The sequence below is a fragment of the Patagioenas fasciata genome, chromosome 11 (assembly GCF_037038585.1).
Source record: "Patagioenas fasciata isolate bPatFas1 chromosome 11, bPatFas1.hap1, whole genome shotgun sequence".
Taxonomy (NCBI): Eukaryota; Metazoa; Chordata; class Aves; order Columbiformes; family Columbidae; genus Patagioenas; species Patagioenas fasciata.
This window is the reverse complement of record NC_092530.1, coordinates 27,527,410-27,546,032: the sequence shown is the minus strand read 5'-3', so window position 1 is coordinate 27,546,032 and position 18,623 is coordinate 27,527,410. Positions and strand designations below refer to the sequence as shown.

Genomic DNA, 18,623 nt, shown 5'->3' with positions numbered 1-18,623 from the left:
TAAATAATCGTTTTGGTACTGATCCAGCAAAGCACTTAAGTGAATCCTTAGCGGTAAGCACATGAGTATTTCATACGATCACGGGCCGGGCTGGGTGCAGGGGCCGCGGGGCCCGTCCGCCCAGCCCCGCGTGGGCAGGACACCGTCCCCAGCAGCGCCCCGTGCCCGGCCACCTTCGCCATCACATCTGAAATGTGCAAACAAGGACGATGGTTTCAGTGCTTAGGCTCAAACAGAAATGCTACAGACGAGGTTTGAACAGATCTCTCGCAGTTAGGTTGAAAGCGGCAGTTTTAGAGGCGTTTTGTGTGCTGCAGACAGGCACGACGGGCTCGCTGGAGATGTGTCACTCCATAGGACAAGGAAGCAGAAAATTGCATGCAATAAAATTTTCTGTCTGTGGTCAAAGTGGCAGAAGAAACTGTGTAATTTCCTCTGACAGTCACATTCAAGAATAACTGACTGTCCACAATCTACTGTTTGTTGTGCTTGAGCACAGCCTGAAGAATATTTATAGCTGTTTTCCTGTTGCATGTACAGAGCATGGAACATTTTGAGCCAGATTCTAACACACGGGGCTGCAGTGAAGAGCCCTGCAGTCACCTCCTTGCAGCCAGTGCTGTGTGTACGGTGCTCACACAAACTCCCACCTGCCCAGCTGCCAAGGCTCTGCTGCCCATTCCTGCTCTGACATGGTTAAGTCATACAAAGGCGAACACTGTAAGGATTCCTAGTTAATACAGTTAGAGGAGGCATCCCAAAGGACTTGATTACTAACTTGTATAGTTAGCTCGGTATAGGATTAAATATGTAAATACTGGGAACCCCTTCAGCCAGCAGAGGCCAGTCCCAGCACATACATCTTTTATAGCATTGCCCTGTTACCGGCTTTCACTTTAACATCAAGGCAGTTCTACCCAGCAGCTAAAATACTGCGCAGGGACGAGACCTTTGAAACGTGCACAGGCTGTGTGGCGGTTGGGAACCGCGCCTCCCCCGGTGTGCGGAGCTGGTGCGGTTCCCACTGCAGCACCTGACGGGCGGCCCAGCTGCTGCAGGAAGCCCTCCTGCTGCTCCCGGCCTCCCGTGCTCAGCAGGCAATGCCTGCTTGATCTTTCTAGGGATGAGCACTTGTACAATGGCCCCAGAGAGCGTTTTCGTCTGTTGTAAAACTGATCTAATGCAGCTGCTCGCCAGGCGAGCCTCCCCGCAGGGTGACCTCCCGGCGTTGGCGAGGACGTGTGCGCTCCAGATCAATAAGATCGAGTCTCTGCTGAGCCAGCTTCCCTGTCCCAGCGAACAGGAGCAGCGAGTCTGGTGGGGTGAGGATCGGTCCCTGCGGGATCCCCGGGCAGGGGCTGGGGGTCCGGCCGGGGCTCCAGGGGCCTGGGGAGCAGCCAGCAGGTGCTGTAACAGACACCAGCACCTCGGGAACTATTTGGTGAGGACTCAAAATGCAAAACGCTAATTAGGGCTGAAAGAGCCAAGCTTTAGCTTTGTGAGCCTGTAGGTAGTATCGAAAACAAAGCCGAAAATCCCTCTGGTATCAGCAATGCAGAGCAAGCTACAGAAAGAACGTAGGAAATATTTATGTAGCAGCTGGAGTGGCGTCACCAGCACCGGGATGGGTTTGTCTTGCTGTCAGTAGCACGGTGTCCTGGCTAATATCCTACATTTTCCTTTTAAAGCCCCTTCCTCAAGCAAGCGAGGTCAGTCACGAAGGCACGAACACGACTGGGTTGTGAAGGGCAGCAATACACAGCATTAGTGCAAATATTGTCACACTTTGGGATTCATTTGTCTCAATATTGACCGTCTCCTTGAGGCTGGCAGCACTAGAGGGAAGCACGACAATGGAAGGAGGAAGCTGTTCACTTCTTTCTGCGGGAGGAGGAGGAGGGACGGGGCCGTGGGGCGGGGATCCTGTAATGGGGGACGTGGGCAGTGCTCGGGTGGGCTCTGAGCACACGGGGACACCAGCAAACCGGAGCTCCCCCTCATTCCGGCAGCCGTGCTGCCCGTGGCCCAGGCTCCGCAGCGCCCGAGGCCAGCGCCGCGCGGCACCGGGACACGGGACGGCGCCGGGGAAGCGGTTTGAGCTGGGGACTGCGGCAGGTGTCCCACCCGGCCGTGTCCCTGCAGGAGCGGCCCCAGGGCAGGAGCGGCCCCAGGGCAGGGGCAGCGAGGGGACACCCAGGGCAGAGCCAGGGCCCGGTGCCTCCTGCCCGGGGTGGGAAGGACCCGTCGGGCAGCGATGTTACACACACACAGATGGTGTCTTGTGGATCCCCGTTGTGTTCCTACGGGATCTGCTCCCTCCGCGTCCCCAGCCGAGCCCGCGCAGGCACCGTGTCCGGCAGACGGTGTCGCCATCTCCGGCAGCCGTGTCACCGTGTCCGGCAGCCGTGTCACCGTGTCCGGCAAACAGTGTCGCTGGGGCTGAGCGGGGGGAGCAGCCAGGAAAGAGAAAAGAGTGCTCAAAAATCGCTAAAACACTGCAGGGACCTGGGAAGGAAACTGCAAGCTTATTGGGTCAAATGTTAACTGAAATCCCTCATTTTGCTTTTCGCTGTATCCAAGTGATAAATAAATATTGTAGCATTCTTTATGATAAACTGAAACATAAATGATTTGGTCTTGTGTGAAAACTGTTAGAAAGCGAGTGTCAGACATTTGTGTTGGTAAACAAGCTCGCATGAGTGCAAACAGGGCTTACACAACAGAGCTAACATGGAGCTGCTTTTAAGAGTCCCAGGGGATTTATGTCAAGTTTTAATGCGTTCTGTTTGGGCAAACGTTTTGTTACTCTGACATTGGTAATAAGTAGTTGTCCTGTGAAGTCATTTCAGTTCCAGCCCCGCGAGGGTCCGCAGCCCGGGAGATCCTGATTACCCGCTCGGTCCCTGCGGAGCACGTTTAGCACATCCAGCTGTGCCGTAACCATCGAGGTTCCCAGCAGTAACTACGGGGAGCAGCGGTTTGCTCGCGTTTGCTGGGCTGTCTCTGGGATGTGCAAGGCGAGGAGAACGTGTTCCTGTTAAATATTTCCAGTGGAGAAACCATTTGTAAGATACGTATAGCTTGAGTAACAGAATACGTGCGAGCTGCTTTTTTAAATTAGGAGAAGAGGGAAAAATATGCTGAGGGTTTTACAAATGGATGCTGTAGGAAACGTCCGCTTTGTGCTGCAAATCGTGCTGTGAAGCGGCCCCACGTTCTGCCCCCCAGCTCGTTCCCCCCGCTGGGTTTGTGTTCTGTTCCGTACGCACGCGTCCCCTGGTTTCCAGCTGACCCAGTTCTGCCAGACGGGCCGCGCTACCCGGAGATTCGTCGATAGCAGGAGTTTTAATTCTCTATTTAGGTACGAGAAACAGATCTCAACCATTGAACTGTATCTTGCTCAGCATTGGATTTTTCAGAGTTTTCTGAACGCTTATTACATTAAAAAAAGGTGAATGAATTATTTCTTAATTACAGTATGATTATTCCTTTTGTTTGTCTGCTGTATCAAGCTGCATTAAAAATCAGTTAAAATATAGATGCAGACTTTTAAGATCATTTTTACAGTTAAAGGAAATGCTATTAAATTCCGAGTATGTAAAAACATGATTATTTTAATGATAAAAGTATTTTAACAGATAAATAAAGTGCTATCCCCATGTAATGCGTCTCATCGACTGCACAGGGTCCGTGTGTCCCTCCGGTTTCAGCACAGATCGGATCGGTTCCCGGCCCCCGTTGGGCACAGGACCCCCGGGTTCCTGCCCTGGGTTCCTGCCCCGGGTTCCTGCCCCGGGTTCCTGCCCCGCGCTGCTGCCCGGCCTGGCGACCTGGGCCGGGCAACGGGCTCGGCCGGAATGTTCACTGGCCCCAATGGGACACCGGGAAACGACCGTTTCACTTCTCAATAAACTCCGGTTTTCGGTACTTGAGCAGTGACTTCACCTGGCAAATGTAAAAATGTCTTTATGATCTTGGGAGCAAATACAGGGAATAATAGTATGTTTTCATGTTTAGTTTAACATATCTTTATAGACTCTATTAGGTTTAGACATGAATCCAGGGTCTCAATTTTTTTTAATTAACCAACATGCATTTAGTTTACGTCAGTAAACCCCTCATAAAATAAAGGCAAAAGTTATGTTTCTCTTAAAATTATCTGACGCATCATTTTATCATCATTTACCACCCCGGGGTCACCTGCAGGAACATCTGCTCCCAGAGCTCCGCTGAACCCATCCATCCTGCGGGCTTTTCCCCCAGCCATTATTCTATAACAAAAGCCACATGTACCTCAGTTAGAACACAGTGGTCTGTGGACAGCCCCTCTTCGCTCGCGGTTACCGTTCCGTCGAGCGGGCGGTTCGCGGGGCGCGGGGGAGACGCCGCTCGCACCGCACAGCTGGGCCCGGCAGCCGCTCCGCCGCGTCCAACCGCCGGGACGGCTGCGCCCTCCGGACGTGTTCGTCTGGTTGAAACCGCGGCACTCTCAGATTGGATGCCCCCCGCGCTGTCTGATTTTAATGTTATTTTACAGCAGAAAGCGGGGTATCATCGTTCTTGCACTCAGGTTTAATGAACAAAACCAAACACCGCTGCAGCGCTAGACAAGAACGCGTCGGGAGCTGTGAGACAGCAAAGCGAAACAAAATGCTTTCAGCCCGCCTTAGTTCAGCAATAAACCGCAATCAGATGCAGGAATACCTCAGCGCCGACCCCGGAGCCGCACAACGTCCCGGCAAACAACCCCCAACACGTCCTGCAGCTTCGTTCTGCAGCAAAGCTCCGCTGGGCTCCGAGGAGCCGCGTCCCGACACGCGGAGGCTGCTGCCGCCGCTCGCTCGTGCGGTAACCAAACCCACGGCTCGGCGCGCACACAGAAACCACGAACACACGCGGGCTTTGCCTGGTCCTTCCCCAAACAATGCGCATTTTACTGGGTAAAGCACAGTGCTCGGAACTGAAGATGGAAACCGAGATTGTGCTTGACTTCTAAACTCTAGAAAGTGGTTTTATGGAGAGGGTTTAATGAAACTAGGAAAGGAACTTTGAAACGCTAAAGAAAGTTACATTTTAATATGTGCAAGATAGTAACCGCAAATAAAACGCTCTGTGCATTAACAGTACAGATTTTCCTTCATCAGCCAGGTATAAAGATTAAAATACGTGAAGCCTTTAAGAAAAAGCATGTGCAGCCATGCACACACACACAGAGAAAAGGGCACATGAATGCCAGGGAAACAAAATGCTCACAAGATGCCTTTCCAGGAAATAAATTAAAAAAATAATAATTACCAGCTTCTTCAAATTTCTGTGAAGATCTAATCAGAAAATTGCTTCTAAAATAATACACGTTAACCACATAGACAACCAGTGAAAACGGGAGCGTTGGCTCTGTGGGCCGAGGAGCACAGACGCGGTTTCGCGGTGTTCGTCCCGTGCGCCTGCTGTGCCCAGCGCCTCCGGACCGCGGCCACGGCTCGGCCCCCTCCAGCGCCTCGAGCCGAGGTCTCTCCCCGGCGGCAGTGCTGGTGTCAAACCAAGTGCTTACACAGCCCCTTGGACTCGCACATCTGAACAGCACACTTTTGTTTAAAACACAAACGCATCTGTTTCTTAAGTGATAATAGACTGCATCTCCATCCTCAGCTTTTTTCCGTACAGTTCTTGGTGCTAATCACAAGAACCCTCCCCTTGATGTTTTGCAGAGTCCTTATATTCCGTCCAGAGGCCTGACAACTCCTGGAGGATGGAAGAGCAAAGACGCTGGAATCTGCATCCACTTGGCAGGTATCTGCATGGATTCGGGGCTGATTTTCTGGGGCGGGGTGGGGCATTTGCATTATTTACAGGGGACACCATAATAAGATTCAGTTGTGAATCCTGGGTTTGTGCCTCTAGGTTTTTGCCATCGTTTCTGAAACGCGGAGCAGCTTTGCAGTTCAGCCAGGCCATCGTTACTGCTGCGCACTAATCTTGTAGAAAATCCAGTTAAGCCTTTTATACCAGCTTTGTGAAAAGCGATGCACACAACCTTATTCCCGCAGGAGACGCTTCTTTCACAAGTCTGCCCCGTGTTAGGGCTCTTCCCCACGTGGGGACGTGAGGAGCAGTTTGTACCGAGGCGAACACTTGGCCGCGCAGAGTCCTCCTTGTCTCTGCAGGTTTCTCTCCCCGATCCCCGGCTGTCCCTGCCCCGGCCGCGGAGCTGCGGCTGCTCGGCTCCCCGGGCGCCGCGCCGCGATGTGCCGGACGGAGCTCCGGGGTGCAGGCGGGATCGCTGAGACCTGCGAGTGTTCAAATAGGGACTCCACACCTACCTTACAGTATCTCCCTCCGTTATTACACTTTGAGGGTTTAGCTGAGCTTCTTTATTATTTTAGGGGCTATATTACTTGTCAGTACAAACTGGCCGGCTTCTCTGCGTCACAGGCAGCATGGAGGACGCTGCCAAATTTTGCTTGGCTGTATTTAGTTTTATATTTTTATCTTCTATGGCTTGTAAAAATGCTTTTAAAAGGCTGGACGTGAGTCTTCACTTTCCCGACTGGCTCCACTTCTCCATTTGCAACAAATCATTACTTTTTTTCCCTTTGTTCTAAAAAAGGTTGAAATTAACGGGCTTGTTTTAACCTATCTTAAATGAGTATCTTTCCAGTAATGGGTTCCGTTATTACAGGACCAGTAAGGGGAGCTCAAGTGTTGTTTACGGTAGGTCCTACGCTAATGATGTCTGCTGGCTATTTGGTCTGTTTCAACCTCACCTGCACCCAGAGCAGTGGTGCATACGCACAAGGTGCACCAACCTGCTGGGTCTCGTGGTGCGGAGCGGGGATTGTTGACGGTGCGGAGCAGAGGAAGGTGGGAGCAAACTCTCCCGCTGGGTAAGGAGAGGGCGGCTGGTTCCCTCGGGTACCAAGTGAAAGGTGTGCGGGTGCTGGGGTCACACAGGTGCCCTTGGCCAGGCCCAGCCTGGGGAAGCTGCTGAGCACCGCCTGCCTCAGTGCACTGTGGACAGGAGCGTTTTCGCCGCTGAACCCGGCTCGGCCGTGTGCCCTCCCGAGCTGCGGGCGAGGGGAAGGCGCCATCCCGGGAACCGGGGCCGCCGCAGCCCCGCTCCGCCCCGCTCGGCCCGGGCGCTCGCCCAGAGCCCGTGGGGGCGGGCGCTGTTCCCCGTCCCGTCCCGTCCCGCTCCGCCCGCGGGGGCCGGCGCGCCTGAGGCGCCGAGCCCAGAAATTGCAGCTCCGCGGCCGCGCAGCCCCTGGGCCGCCCCGCGGGGCTCCGCTGCCGCCGGAGGGGGAGCCGAGCCGCGGGCAGGGCGGGTGCCGCTTCCCTCCGCGGCGGGGACCGGATTAATCATTGCAGAGCCCTCGGCCGGCGGCGCGGGGCGGGCTCCCCCGCCGCACCTCCTTCCCCCGCAGCCTGCCTGCCGCGCTGCCCCCGCCGCCGCTCACACGGGCCGCACGCAGCTGCTCGCTCCGCCGGCTCCAACTTTTTCTGCCTGTTGCGCGCTCCGAGCATCGTGCCCGCCGCTCGCCGCCCGGCACGGCGCTCCGGCGGGGACGGGCGCCGCGGGGCAGCGCGGCTGGTAGCCCCCTGGGTGGGCGGGCGGCCGGGGGAAGCCTGCCGGCGCTCTCCGCTCCCGCCGTTGCCGCTGTGGCTGCCCCACGCTCGGCAGGCATGGAGGTGCAGCTGGGGGTCGGCCGCGTCTACCCGCGGGCGGCGGGCAGGACCTTCCGCGGGGCTTTTCAGACCTTCTTCCAGAGCGTCTGCGAGGCGTTCCAGGCGCCGCGGGAGGAGCCGGGCACCAGCCAGCAGCCGCCGGCGTGCGCGCCCTGCCCGCCGAGCCCCCGGCCGCCGCCGGGCTCGCCCGCCTGCCTGCCGCCCCAGGAGCCCCGCGGCGCCGGGAAGGGGGTGCCGGCCGCCGGCCCCGCCATGGGCTCGCCCTTCCCCGGCTCCGGCGAGCTGAGGGAGCTGCTGTGCGAGGCGGGCGCGCTGCCGCTGCTGCCGCCGCCCGAGGCCGAAGCGGAGCCCAAAGAGGACCCGCTGGGCGACAGCGCCAAGCAGCTCTGCAGAGCCGTGTCCGCCTCCATGGGCCTGGCCCTGGAGGCGCTGGAGGCGCCGGGGGAGCCGCTGCCCCGCGAGGACTGCATGTTCGCGCTGCCCGCCGCGCCGCCCCGCGCCCCGCGCCCGCCCGCCGACCCGCCGGAGCCGCTGCCCGCCCCGGCCGCCTTCGCGGGCGCCGAGGCCGTGCTGGCCGTCGACGCGCCCGCCGGGCCGGGGCTCTACCGCGGCTCCCCGGGGCCCGCGGCGCGGCCGCCCCCCGGCTTCAGCCTGGCGCCGCCGCCCGCCCGCATCAAGCTGGAGAGCCCGCCGGGGCCGGCGGCGGGCGGCGGCTGGGGCGTTCCGTGCCGCTACGGCGCCGAGATGGCCCCGCCGGGCCCCGCGTCCTCCTGGCCCGCCTTCTTCGCCGAGGAGGAGCAGCTGTACGGGCCCTGCGCCGAGCTGCCCGCCGGGCCCTTCGGCTGCGGCCGCGGACCGGCCGCCGACACCGCCGACTTCCCCTCCGACGCCTGGTACCCGGCGGGCCGGGCGCCCTTCGCCGCCCCCGCCTGCATCAAGAGTGAGCTGGGACCCTGGGCCGAGGGCTACGCCGGCGTCTACGGCGACGTCCGGTGAGTACCCGCGTCCCGCCGGCACCCAGCATCCCGCATTCCACCGGCACCCTGTGCCGCGCATCCCGCCGGCGCCCCGTACCCTGCAGCCCATCGGCGTACCGCGTCCCAGCGGCACCCCGTGCCGCGCACCCCACCGACACCCTGCGCCCCACCGCACCCTGCATCCTACCGGCGCTCGCACCCCTCCAGCCGCCCCGCTGCCTCCCGCAGCTGCCCCGGCAAACGCCGCGGGTCCAGCCCGCCTCTGTCCTGCCTGCTCCCCGCTTGATTCACCTCTCTGCTGCCGAGCCTTCCCTTTTACCGAAATGCTGTCACTTGTGACTTATTAGGCAAGATTGTGCCAGAAATACTCCTGGTATTCTCCGCCGGCCCCTAAAGGTTGAGTGCATTTGTCTAATTTCGTTACGCATCTGTTGTCCCTCATCTCTCGGCTGCTGTAAGCGTGCGAGAATCAGGATGCTGCACTTGAAGCACGGACAGATCTTGAGATCAAGTTAAAATTCTCCCTGCCCCTCGTTCTGCTGTGAGCTGGACAAATGGGCAATGAGCTGTGCAGAACAGGCTGCGACTGCTGGATATGTAGGCAGAGAAATACTGTGTGTGCTCTGAAGCTCTGCTTTAGGTACGGGTAGAACTTGTGTTTTAGAGTAGAGATAGGAGTACAGCAGAGGAGAGGTTTGTTTGCGAAGGGTTCATTCAAAAGTAATTTTTGCTGGTGGATTAACCCAAGAAAAGGAGATTAACTGTCTCTGAAATAGGTGTATACCATCTAAACCAGTGGGCATACTGCATCTTCACCTTTCATCACGGCAAATCACATTGCTGTGTGGGAATCGCTGCAGCTGGTAGGAATGGGAGTGAGAATGTGACTGCAAAAGGGTTTTCCTGCTGGCTCGGAGGCAGCCCCAGCCACAAGTGGTTGGTATGGCCTGAGCCGGGGTTTGCATCCTCGGAGTTCCGCATCCGCATGCACACGCTGTGGAATTCGGTCTGGTGGGAGCAAAGATTAAAACGAACAGCTACATTTTCCCTTTAAATTAGCAGAGGGCAAATGCATCACGCTTGTGCGTCTGTGCTTGTTTGGTGCTTTAAAATGCTCTCGGCTTTATTCAGGCAATGTAGTGATTATATTCCACACAACAATTTACTTGGGGATTTTATGAAGAAGGGGAGGGCTTGGCAGAAAAGCTGGGGGGAAAGCAAGGCCGGGTCACAGTGAGTCCAGCGGGCAGGAGTCTGCACAGCCTGCGTGTGCTCCTCTGGAGCCGGGTGAATCTCTGCTGGAATCAGTGCAGAGTGGGCAGGGGTGAATGGAGTTGGAGAAGTTCGACTGTCCAGGTGCTGGCAATGGAGGAGGCAGGTTTAGGCAGGTTTTCGATAGCAGAAGGCTCAGCCGTGCAATGGTTTGTCTGCCCGTGCAACGGAGCCGCGCGCCGATGGGGAATGTTGTGTTGAGAGCGGGTTCTGGCTCACGGGGTGGTCGGCAGGCGGCCGTGTGCGCTGGACCTGGGCAGCAGGTAAATTCTGCCCAAGTCCAGCCTTAGAGATAAATGGTGTTCCATGGGAAACGCCGTGTCCTCCTCTTCCTCGCAGTTCTGTTCAACGCGTTGTGTCCGTGTCCCCACGGCACAGCGGCTCCAAAGGGCCGGGGCTCCCACTGGCAAGTGTCTGCAGGGATCGGTGGAACTGGAGCCAGCACAGAAGGCTTTAAATACCCTCACCTTGTTCCTTGAACTCCGTTGCTCGTACAGCGTTACCCAGCTGCTGCGCCTGAGCCGCAGGCTGATAGTATCTATACCCTGCTCTGCGTTCGGATGCAGTTTTTAAATACTGTAAGGAAAGCAGAACGCTCCTTTGTGGTCTGGCTAAAGCCATCCAGGTCAATTGCTGCCAAGTTTATGTTTCATCCCAGCGAAGTCTCCCTTTACTTTACCATGTGCTGCCTGTTAATTGTCGTGATGTTTAATTTCCCCGGGTACGAGCGGTGCCAGCGCAGCAGGCGGCCCCTCTGCAGCCGCGGTGCTGCCGGTAGCGGTCGTGCTCCAGCTTCCCAGGCAGCAGCGCTTGCGAGGAGAGGGTCGGGGGGGCTAAAACGCTTTACTGTAAGGTTCGCTCACCAAAGGACGGTATGCCTTGATCTGTGCTCCGCTGCTGGCTTCTAGTGCCGGGTTTAAAATCCTGCCCTACGCGGCATTGCACAAAAGCTTTGCCCTCTTGGCCTTGGGAAAGTCGTGTTGTCGTTTTGCTGAGGGCAGTTCTGTGGGCTCGGTGCAGCTGCGCCAGCCCGAGACCTGCACCGAAAGCCCCGCGCGGCTGCAGTGCCGGCAGCTACAGGCACAGCAGTGCCGGCCGTTCGGGGGTGTGCGGCTCCTGGCTCTGGTCGCTGCTTTGTGCCAGTGGCTTCACATCTCTCCCCTCCCAGGAGAACCTCTCTCCACAACCCCGGCTCTGCCCGGTGCGGTCCAGGTCTGGTGTAAGTAGGTATTTTTTAAGGCAGAGACAAACACACACTCTCCAATGGGACTTCAAAGCGTGAACAGTTTGTTAATGTTTGGGGAGAGTTGTTGACACTTTCCCTGTCTATAAACTACAGCCAGTTTGGGTGTTGGGGTCCCTGCTAGAAGAGTTTCCCCTGAAGCTGTGCGAGACGGGGCTGGACGGCTCGCGAATGGGAAGGGAGGCGCGGGCCTCCCTGGGTCGGGAACGCGGCAGCGCAGCTCCGGGAACAAGGGGCGGTGGGACGGGCGCTGCGGCGGTGCCGGCGCGGGTCCCTCGCCGCTGCCGGCCCTTTCCATGTGCAGGGGGGGCTGTCTGGGGTTAGAGGCACTGAAACGTGGCAGAGGAAACAAAGGCATCAATAGAATCTGGGTTAATGTAAAGCTTTTGATATGGTGCAGCTGATTGTGCCAGTAATGCTTATTTGTAGTTAGCAAATTAATACAAGCTTTTGTTACACTGTGCACTTGTAGCTGTTAATCTTTGTGCTCTGGTTATCGCATAATTACTACCAGCAGTCTTTGAGCTGACTCAATAACCTGTTTTAAGAGTGAGATGCAGCACTTACAGAATATGGCTCGCAAGACCAAAGCACAGCGCTGGTGAGGGGTATAGGTCTGTTTTGTTTAGGCTAAAATGGACTCAAAGGAGTTATTACTGAAGCAATGGAAACAAAGGTGATGAATTTAGGCGGTAATTGGCTCAGAAAAATGTAGCTGTCCATGTAGTTTCGGACATTTTTAAGTGGCACTTGCTATTGCTGCTGTTACAGGTTTGGTATCGCTGTATTTGCTGGTTCCACCTACCTGCGGGTTCCTTTCCTCGGTTCAGCTGCCATCAGCTTGGGCGAGCGCCATGTGTTTATGTATCTGCCCTAATGGCCAGATAATCTCTTTGTGGCCAGCTATGTAATTGTGATACCGCATGCAGATAATACCTGTAATAATTTCTCTGTACTGAAGGAGGAGATAAGATTCTGATAAAGAGATCAAGGGCGGGTTATTGGGCTGGCAGGTGGGAGGGCAGCGCCTGCTCTCTGGGCCGCCCCGCGACGTCCCCCGTCCCAGGGACTGGGGGGTTCTGACCCTCAGCTCTTCACTGCGGGACCCGAAGCCCTTGGGAAGGGGACGGCCCTCCCGCTGCAGTTGTCACTACGGCCTTTCTGCTCAGGGGAACTCTGTGTTATGTACATATTGCTTTTGAAGACAAGCTGTGCGTGGAAGAACGTGGCTCCCGAAGCTGGTCCCTTGGCCAGCTCGCGGTCCGCAGCTGCTGGTACGATCGGCAAAGCTCGAGGAGCCGGGAGAGTCTCTGGTGTGCTGGAGCTTTCTGATGGATCCTGGTAAAGAGAAAGCACTAAAAACAATCTTCCTGCATTAAAAACAATCTTCCTCATCACCTTTTGATGCTGGTCCCCCTCTGGCAGGCACGGGAAGGCTGTTTGAAACCCAGAATAAGACGCCAGTCCTGCACCAGTGCCGCATGTGGCTCAGAGGACTCAGGACCCCTTTAAATGGCAATTGGCGCATTACCGAGCTGTGACCAGGGGCTGGCCATGGCTTGAGGTCAGGTTGTGAAACAGCGTTGTGCTGGGGCCGTGCCGGGAGCAGCCGGGTGTGCGGTTCTGGACCCTGGCTCTACCGGGCTGTGCGGTTCTGGAGCCTGGCTCTGCTGAGAGCAGGCGGGTGTGCAGTTCTGGAGCCTGGCTGTGCTGGGAGCAGCCGGGGTGTGCGGTTCTGGAGCCTGGCTCTGCTGGGCTGTGCGGTTCTGGAGCCTGGCTGTGCTGGGAGCAGGCGGGTGTGCAGTTCTGGAGCCTGGCTGTGCTGGGAGCAGGCGGGTGTGCAGTTCTGGAGCCTGGCTCTGCTGGGCTGTGCGGTTCTGGAGCCTGGCTGTGCTGGGAGCAGGCGGGTGTGCAGTTCTGGAGCCTGGCTCTGCTGAGAGCAGGCGGGTGTGCAGTTCTGGAGCCTGGCTGTGCTGGGAGCAGCCGGGGTGTGCGGTTCTGGAGCCTGGCTCTGCTGGGCTGTGCGGTTCTGGAGCCTGGCTGTGCTGGGAGCAGGCGGGTGTGCAGTTCTGGAGCCTGGCTGTGCCGGGCTGTGCGGTTCTGGAGCCTGGCTGTGCTGGGAGCAGCCGGGGTGTGCAGTTGTGGAGCCTGGCTCTGCCGGGCTGTGCGGTTCTGGAGCCTGGCTCTGCTGGGAGCAGGCGGGTGTGCAGTTCTGGAGCCTGGCTCTGCCAGGGTGTGTGGTTCTGGAGCCTGGCTGTGCTGGGGTGTGCGGTTCTGGAGCCTGGCTCTGCTGGGCTAGTTACCTAGACTCAGCCCACAGGGTGCAAGAGCAGCAAGTGCCACTTTTCAAAGGCTTTTTAAAGACTTGGTACTGGGAGCACACTGAAATCCACATCGGGAGCCTGGGTGCTGCTGGCACAATGCACCGGGGGACTGGCTGTTTGCTTTTGGAGGCGCCCAGAGCCGCCCAGAAGACGCTCTGGACCGGAAGGATCTTGGTCCTTGTATTGACACTGGTGAGCCCCTGGGCTGACAGAAGCACCGGTGCTCGGGGTGCTCCCCCAGGTTCCTGGTTGCGGGGGCCGTGCAGGAGGTGGTGGGAGCTCTGTCCCCTCCTTTGCCACTGAACTGGGGTTTAGCAGTGAACGGAGGAGAAGGAGCCATCTTCAGTGGTCTTTATTTTCCAACTGGCACTGTGGGGCTCGGAGCTGAACGGCGCCGGGGTCTGTGCGTGGTGGAAGGGAAGGGGTGATCCCGCCCCTGGTCCTCAGCGGGGAGGAAGACTGGACGTGTCGCTCTTTCCTGCAGGAAGAAATGCCAACGTTGCCTGAAATGCTGGAAGTGTTTTTGGTCATATGGGAACATTTTGTTTGGACATGATGTAAGCAGTTCCATTCACAGAGTTAACAGGGATTTGTGATATAGAGCAGGAGGTCTGTTCTCTGTATTTTTCTGTCATTTATATTAATTACATTTTTATCTTAGCACTGAGCTTCGTTCATGTTTTATGGGTTGCTGATTAACAACTGGCTATCCCGGTTTGCCGTTCCTGCGCTTGCGGCGTGGGGCGTGGGGTGTGCGGCGTGGGGTGTGCGGCGTGGGGTGCGCGGCGTGGGGTGCGTGGTGTGCGCTCGCGCGCTGCCAGGTGCCCGAGCCCCTGCTCCGAGCCCATTTGCTGTGACACCGATACTTTCCGCTTGTGATCGTGATCGCAGGCTAGAATTACAAAGTTAAATATAAAATATAAACATTTTATCATCTACGGGAACATTTTAAAGTTATCAGAGGAGCATTTAGTGAAAGGAAACTATTCTGTGGGAGACTTTCTACTACTTCTAGTAAAAACCACCGTTGGTTTCTCTGAGCTGGTCCCGAAGATCTGTGCAGCGGTTGTGTGGCTCTGGCAGCTGAACGGTGGAAATACGTGGAGAAAATGAAGTTGCCCCTTGCACAGACATCGAGCCCGAGGTCTGGGAGCGTCTTTCCCACCGGGATGCTCCTGCCTGGGGCCACGGCGCTGGCTGGGGCCGGTGTGCCGGTGTCACCGGGGCTTTCCCACTGTCACTGCGGGGGGGCTGGACACGGAGACCTGATCTCCTGTCGAGATACGCAGCCTGTTACTCCTCAGTTAAGGGACCAGAGTTAATTTAGATGAGCGAGGCTGCTGTAGCGTTTGGGAGCCTGGTGTAGCTGGGAAACAGCCTGACCAGAATTGGCTTTATTTTTCAACAACAGTAGTTGTATGAGCAAGCTCATTAAAATCAAAAGGAACTGACCCAGTTGTCATGGCGAAGCCTTGTGAGGGAGGTTCATCCGTACTCCTTCGCTGTCTCCAGCGCTGCCTCTGTGCTCCCCACCCATGTGCCTGTGCTGCTCGCCCCCCGACGCGCGAACCCTCCCCAGCTCGCAGGGCCACACGTGCAACGCGTGTGTGATTTATTCTGCTTTTAAAATAACCTTCACAACCCCTGTTCTTCTCACGAGCATTTTCAAGTGAAGTTCAATGCATCCTCTAAGAGTAATCGAAGTATTACCAGCAGCAGTGCTCTCTGCTTTGATGGCACTTTCCTTCTGGAGCACGTAGGAGCAGCAATTCATTTAGCCCGCGGGCAACCATGCAAAATAGATATTATTCCTTTTCCGTAGATGGAGTGAGATGATGACACGTCCTCAAAAGCAATAACACTGATTTGGTGGGACACAGGCCACAGATTAAGTGATTTTGCGGCAGTAGAAATAATCTCAGAAATACAGCCCATCTCTATGGGTATTTATAGCCGGTGCCCTTTCCCAGCAGCGGGCACCGGTCCCACTGGGCGGGAGCTGGATGTCACCTGCTCTGGGCATCCCGGGCATCCGCACAGGGCGGGTGACACCCCGAGCTCTCCGCAGGGCTCCTGGTGACTTTTCTGTGTGATCAAACAGCAGAATGGAGCACACCGTGATAAATAAGTGGCAGTCCTGGTAAAGAGCAGTGGATAAGCCCGTATGTTTGCTGGGGGGCTGGCTGGTGCCCCCACCGCACCGCTCGACTGTGGGGCTGCCGAGGGGCTGGTGATGCCATGGACCGCGTTGGGCTCCTGGGGCTTGCAGGCGAGGTGGCTACTGCTTCCAGACCCGCTCTGGGAGCAAAGGATAGGCCTTAAATAAGGCTTAGAAAGTCAGCGCAGATCTGCCCGTATTGGGACACGAGCAGTGTTTGTGCGGGGCATCCTCTGCTGCGAGAGCGAGGGGGTGCGGCGGGCAGCGTCCTCGGGTCCCCGGGGGGCAGCCGGGCACACGTCACTGTACGGAATGTGGGGGACCTGGGGTCTGCGCCACGTCCAGCTGGAGCCCCTCCAGGACAGGAGCCGCCACCGCTGCGCTGTGTTGTAACGATTTGTCTTTGAGTCGCCGTCAGCCGGGTGCTGCTAGGGGGATGTCCCTGACACTGGCTGCCCGGCCCGGGCTGCCAGCACCGCTGCAGAGCTCGGGGTTCAGTTTTGGGGGAGTCTGGGGCTCTGCTGTGCCAGACACTCGGCTGGGGCTGGGGGCGCAGACTGGGTGCCCTCCTCCTGCACACGGATGCTCTGCTGGGACTGGACGCTGGGGCTGGCGGCGGCTTTGGGAAGAGCCCTGGGTACACCCCACGTTACAACAGCGCCTTGGTCTGTGCTGCCGGCCACCACCTCGCTGGGTGTTCCTGAAGTGCCATCAGGAGCCATCCCCAGAAATGGCAGAGGGGAGACGGCAGGTTTCCTGAAGTGCATTTACAGAGCCACTGGGACGCGATCAGCTGCCCAGGCAGGGTGGGAAAGCCCTGGGCTTTGCTTCCTCCCGCTGTGTTCTCGCCGGTCGGGGAGGCCTCGTAGGGCTGCTGCTCCTTGTCTTTCCCAGGATGATACTTTGCTTCTTTTCCTGGTGTTTTCCCACCAGCCCTTCAGCGGTTTGACTGGTGTTACATATTTTAGCTGCATTTGCTTCTTTGCTGGTTAGAAATGGCAGAAAAAAATGCTTTGACCTTGGCCCGTGTGCTGAGAACAGTCCAGGCAGGAGCGTTTGTATCAGTGATTTCTGGGGAAGGCTCCTGCCTCGTCCCCTCCTCCCCCCGCAGCAGCGGCCGCGCGTTTCCCGCGGTGCCTTTGCTCAGTTCTCCTCTTTACTGCTGTGAAAGAAAGGAAAGGAGAAAAGCAGTGTGTGTGCAGATCAGGTTAATTGCTTTCATCTGGGTGGCAATTAGGTGCGTGAACTGGAAAATGAAATACCACGTGCAAATGTTGATCGGACGATCTACATTTTTTCTTGGATCGCGCGTTTGTGGGCGCCCCCACCCTGGGCACCGCGCGTGGGGTCGTGTGCGTCCTCGCTTACAGAACGCGTGCGTCCCTCGCTGCGGTGCGTGCGGCAATCCGCCCCCAGGGGAGACCTGGAGCAACGGGCGCTCGGCACCATCCTGCCCCTGGGTGCTGGGCACAGGCGTCCCCTGGGACACGGGGCTTCTGGAGCCTCTGCACAGGGACATCCCCTCATCTTGTCACTGCTCCGGGACAGAGCTGAGAGCTCCAGGTCCCTGAGCTCCCTTCCCTGCTGTCTGGCAGCGCTGTCCCTGTGTCTGGGTGGCACGTGTCCCGGTCAGGTCCAGGACCTGGAGCTGTGGTCCCACCGGGACCGTGTCCCCTCCTTGGCTGGCTCCAGTTTGTCCCTGTGCGTGCTCGTACACGTCAGAGCGTGTGGGGCCATCCCAATGAGTTCACCCTGCTCACACGGGTTTAGTTTTCTGGATTTCAGTTTTTCGCTTTGCTTGTGTGTGTCCTCTGAGGCTGGGAAGTCTCTCCCTGATAGCACCATCTTCCACTTGCAAAGAAATCTGTTACTTCCCAGTCTGCTCCCAAGTCCCCAGGAACATCTTTAGATGATTAAATTGAGAAAAAATAGCAGCACAGGGATTTTTTTCCCTTTCTTGTTTACAGCACAGCCTGTGCCAAATGGCAGGTCCTTGGTCCGTGGTGAGGGCGGCTGTGCGGGGGAGCCGCGCGGGGCAGCGCTGCAGGACGGAGCATCCTCATCCTCCCCTGCAGCCGTGGGACCGCTGGGCTGGGGTGGCAGCTGAGAGGGGCCTGGGGACAGCGGTGCTGCCTTCGCTCAGCTCAGCCTGGTGCTTAAAAGCTTGACTTATGGCCTCAGGCCTCATGGCCAGCTGCCCAGGCCCCGGGTATAAGGTGTCACAGGGCAGCGGGACCGTCCCTCTGTGTTCCGGTGACAGAGGGGACTCGGGCTCCGTGTCCCGTGGGGATCCCTTGGGACCGGCGGTGACACGCTTGCTCCCGGCTCTGTCCCCGCACACCCGCGCCTGTCCAAGAGCTGGGTCAAGGTGCCGCTCGGCCGCGCTGTTCCGAGATGATTATCTTGCTGCGTGTTTAAAAGAGAATTCAGAGAACACTGTCAAGGCTAGGAGGCCTAAAATTAGATGTGGCATCTGTGTTTTGGTTTGCAGGCGGGATTAAAATGGTTCCTGGCTGCTTTGGTTCTTCGCCTGCTCAGAAGAGCAGAGCAGGGCCGGAGCAGCGTGCTGGGCTCCTGACTGATGCTCCAGCACCTCGGCGCTCAGCACCGCTGCCCAGCGCGGCCGGCGCCGCCGCAGGTCACGGTGGTTGTGCTCCGGGACCCCGGGATCAGCCGATGGCTGCTGCAGGGCTCTGCCCGCTCTGTTTCCCAGTAAATGCTTCCAGCCCCAAGCCCCCGCTCTGGCTGCCCGTGCCTGGTGTCTCCAGAGGAGCACCCCGGCGGCAGGGCTCCGCTCCCTGGGCAGATGTGGGCAGCTGTGGCCGCGGCACGCGCAGGGAAGCAGGGCCACGGCGTGGGGGACCGGCTGCTGTGGGGTGCCGAGGAATGTGCCTCTGCTGCTGAGATCAGGGCTAGAAGTGCCAAGAAGACCATAGATATGTGAAACCTTTGTTATCATTTGCGTG

At 57.7% G+C, this 18,623-nt stretch overlaps 1 protein-coding gene across 2 annotated transcripts in view; it reads left to right on the top strand.

The window, feature by feature from the left end:
• AR (androgen receptor) overlaps positions 1-18,623 on the top strand; it is a 94,228-nt gene that overhangs the window by 35,420 nt on the left and 40,185 nt on the right. The window contains exon 3 of one of the 2 annotated variants that reach the window (XM_071813622.1): positions 5,709-5,790. In XM_071813622.1, the coding sequence (XP_071669723.1) occupies positions 5,709-5,790 (82 nt within the window). Of the gene's footprint in view, positions 1-5,708; positions 5,791-7,237; positions 8,676-18,623 lie in introns of those variants that run through there. The other variant, XM_065846170.2, reaches the window with a different exon arrangement.